This window comes from Solenopsis invicta, chromosome 1, assembly GCF_016802725.1.
Source record: "Solenopsis invicta isolate M01_SB chromosome 1, UNIL_Sinv_3.0, whole genome shotgun sequence".
Lineage (NCBI taxonomy): Eukaryota > Metazoa > Arthropoda > Insecta > Hymenoptera > Formicidae > Solenopsis > Solenopsis invicta.
The window spans coordinates 7,042,884-7,046,982 of record NC_052664.1 but is presented as its reverse complement, the minus strand read 5'-3'; the positions used below and the strand labels follow the sequence as shown (position 1 = coordinate 7,046,982).

Sequence of the window (4,099 nt, the reverse complement as noted above, 5' to 3'; positions counted from 1 at the left end):
CGAATATTAACTTAATTTGGAGAGAGAGGATTGTTTTACGGAAGCGTATGCGCAGGAGTGGAACAATAGGAATAATCTTGAAAATTAATTTTGTTATTTAAATCAATTTCACGTTATATTTAAGTTTAATTTAAAATTAAACGTTTTTAAGTTTAATTCTAAATGTGAATACTAGAGCATTGAAGAATAACTTAGGATGGCGGTGAAAAGATTTTTAGGAAGGAAGAGAGGTTAGGACATATGAGATGAAAAGAAAAGAGATGCCGAAGAAGGCGCAATCACAAGCATGACACCAGGTCGCGCGCAACTCGAGAAAATACACATCTCAGTGTATAAAGGAAAAAAGTAGTGGAAGTAGTGGTCAAGAAGTGGTGCAGACTAATTACGGCGCGACTAATCTAAGAAAAGGAGAACAAGGAAGGAGAGAAGGAGTCTAGATTAGGCCGAGGCCGCACTCAAGCATAAGCTCGGTGTGGTTCAACTGCCATGTCCTACGAAGGAGAGGTAACGAAGGAAGGAGACATTCCGATGCTATTCCTCGGCTGCCTCGTTTGTAAGAATAACCCTCCCGTCGTTGGGATCCCTCTGCCAGTCTTACCGTTGGTTGGCCGCCTGTTCAAGCGCACACTCCGACTGTCCAGAGCGATCTAATCAAAAATTGCTCCGCGCGCGCTCCTTTTATACGCTCCGGACGCGCGAGGATGGTTATGGGTTCGAAAATGGCGCTACGGCGCGCCCTCGCGGCTAGCGCTGGCTCCCACGCTTGTTGACGCCCGCGCGGTGGCGAGCCGCAGAGGTAAGGGGGAGGGGGGAAACTGCGTTCCGCTGGCGGCCGTATTCCGTCGCGCGACCACGCGCCGCACAACGTTTGAGAACGCTGTACGGGCACGCGCGCTTGCGAGCGCATTCTTTAAATTTTAATGTTTTAGAATCAACATGTTTAGACTGAATAAATCCGATGCATTAGTTAATTATGCAATTATTAATATCAAAGAAAATTTTTACAAAATCATAACTGAACGCGATTGTTTTAGGAAAATATTATCGGTTGGCGTGAGAAAAGAAAAGAAAAAATTTTGAACGCCAGATGTAACACACCGTTTATAATGCTAACAAATAGAAGTAGCTTAAAATACAATTTTTATCATATTATTGTACTGAAATACAAATTAAGTGTTAATTTATATCTTTATATATAGAATGTGTATGTGCGTGCGTGCGTGCGTGCGTGCGTGCGTTAACAGGGAATAGGAAGCAATTTATTGAGAAAAATTTGTTATTCTGATATTTCATCGATGACAGCGTAGCTTGGGGGGAAAAGATTCAAGAAAGCGTTTTTGGGGACAAGGTGAAAATTAGGATAGGTAGAGGGGAGAGAGACTAGAATCGTGGCTTGAAGTGGGAGCCTCGGAAGAACGGAGCGAAAACAAAATCATGAGGGCCAAGGGCATACGTTCCTTCGGGGAAAGGGGATGGAGCGACAGGGTATGATATAACTAATGACTCTAACGTCCGGTGAGGACCGGGAATGAAATAAAATCTAGGAGGGGGAGGTTCGTATGGGATTTCTTCCAGTATTACTATACGGGGAGTGAGGGAGGGGGAAGGAGAGCAGAGACAAATAACTTCATTCAGGAATTCCACGCTAGCGGTGGAACTCGCTGGAGAAGCGGGACTGCTTGAGATTGGCGAGTATGAAGGCCTGGGAAACGAGGAAAGAGGAGAATCAGGGGCAATTCTGTATGTGAGTGCTGAGGATATTGAGAGACTAGATGAAGGGGGTTGGTGTTTGTAAGGAGATACTGGTTGTTTGAGAAGAGGAGATGATGGGGATTGAAAATGTTGCGGAGCCTGTTCAGGTTTTTGCGCGTTACAATTTGTGGTCTGAAAGAAATCCTCGTAAGTGCCGTCGAGGAAGTATCGCGCCCCGGCGAGTGGCTCTGGACGGGAATGCTTCGTTTGATTGGGTTATAACGCGAGTTTCTCACTTGAGAATAATTAAAATTAAAATTAAAGAAAAGAAAAGAAGGAAATAAAAGGGGAAAGGGATGGAGTGAATATTGAGTGACTTACTGTTTTGGAGATCCTTGAGCCAACTCTATACTCGAACTCGTAAGAAAATTCCTGGCTCGGGCCCGTGGAAGTTCTGCTCACAATAACAGGATGGGTCGGCGAGCACGGTTGCAGATGTAATATGTGTACAAATTCTCACTTGCGAGATGATTTCTTATGGATTTTTACTATATGGTTCGTCATTTTATTGGCAGAACTTGTTGCCACCTATTGACTGGATACTGATAAGGATTCGACCGCACAGACTCGAGCATTCAAGATACCACGGACTGTGCGACAAACAGGATCGGGATGGTAATGCTAGCTGGAAAATTCTCTATTTTATACTATTGCTTCTTTTGTTCTAAGAGGGCCGTGTGCACCGATTTTTGTTACCTAAATGCCTATGCGCGGCTTAACCCTTTGCCTACGGGACACGTGTCCGGCATCGAATTACGCCGTTCATTCAACGGGTCTCGTCACTTCCTTTCCATACTTCCCGGTAATTATTGTTATAAGAACATGCGTGAGCCGTCATCTAATTACTAAAAATCGTGACAGATTTGGATTTAGTGTTCTATGGGCGCTGAATTTCCGGAACCCGAAAGTGGTGTAGATTTATGCTTTTCGGCTTCCTGATTTTAATGTTTACCGATGGAGTTGAGGGCTAATGCCACTGAGGTGGACAAGGATGCCTAGATAATAATTAGTCCTGCCGTTACGCAATAATTAGAGTGCTCGGTTAATGAGGAAACACTATTTATTACGTTAAGTACATGAGTAAAGACGCAACGCGTTAGGAACAGTATACGACGACTAACACGACTCGCATAAAGCGATGCTCACAAGACAGGAACTGACAAAAGACTGCTGTGCTCAGCAACGAGCGCTCGCTCGACCCTTCGCGCTCGCTCGACTTCTCCGCCTATGCGGTAGAAGGAAGGGGAAGTCACCAGCCGCTACATATTCCCCCCGAGTGTTAACGAAAGGAGAGAATAAGTGATTTTACACTTAGAGTAAACGCTGGTACATAAAATAATATAAAACGCAACATAATAATATAAAATGAACATGAACACTGGACTTAAAGTAATACTTAAGGCTTCGGAGTACAATGAAACTTAAAACTAACGCTGGCGCTATAGAATTACGAACCGCTTAAATTAAAACGCACGCGCTTTTTACCCGGATATGTTCTGATTGGTTTACGTTGGGGTTCTACGGAAGGGGAACTCTCATTTGCTTAAACAGAAGTAGAAGGTATATCCGCTGAAAGCGATTGGTTAACATCGTTTAGTAGGAAATGCGTGGATTTCAAACGTTCTACCAAAACGCTAAGAGGTTTGCCATTGACTTCAATAGTATAGACTTTTTTGGAATTTCTCTGTAGGACCTTGAAGGGACCTGAGTATGGCCGCTCCAGAGGTTTCCGTACTGCATCATTGCTGAGAAAAACGTATGAACAGGAATTCAATTCTTTAAAGAAAAATGCACGCTGTTTGTGATGGTGAGCCGCAGGGACAGGCTTGACTTGGCGCATATATCTACGAAAGTCATCTATAAAGATCTGTGGATCTGGCGTGAAGTCGTCTTGGAGGAAAAATTCTCCGGGTACTCGTAAAGAGGTACCATAAATGTACTCAGCCGGAAAGGCCTGAGTGTCAAGATGTACGTGGGTTCGCAAACCGAGTAGAACGGTTGGGAGCGTATTAACCCAATCTGATGTCCCGTGACACATTAAAGCTGCTTTTAGGGAGCCATGCCAGCGCTCGATCATGCCGTTAGAAGCAGGGTGGTAAGCCGTAGTACGAATACATCTACAGCCTATCAGAGATAACAGAGCTGTGAAAAGCTGAGATTCAAATTGCGTTCCTTGATCTGTGGTCAGGATTTTTGGGCGCCGAATCGAGTGATCCAATGATCACGAAATGATTTAGCTACTGTCTGAGCTGTGACGTCGGTAATCGGGATAGCTTCGGGCCAACGCAAAAATCTGTCTATAATAGTAATCTGTCTATAATAGTAAGGCAATATCTATAATTACCGT

General features: G+C 44.1%; 1 protein-coding gene across 1 annotated transcript; it reads right to left on the bottom strand.

The window, feature by feature from the left end:
• Positions 1–3,295: 3,295 nt before the first annotated feature.
• LOC105202947 lies at positions 3,296–3,829 on the bottom strand. The gene has a single exon (XM_011171641.1). It carries the CDS (start codon positions 3,827–3,829, stop codon positions 3,296–3,298), a length of 534 nt encoding a protein of 177 aa, XP_011169943.1.
• Positions 3,830–4,099: the final 270 nt, after the last annotated feature.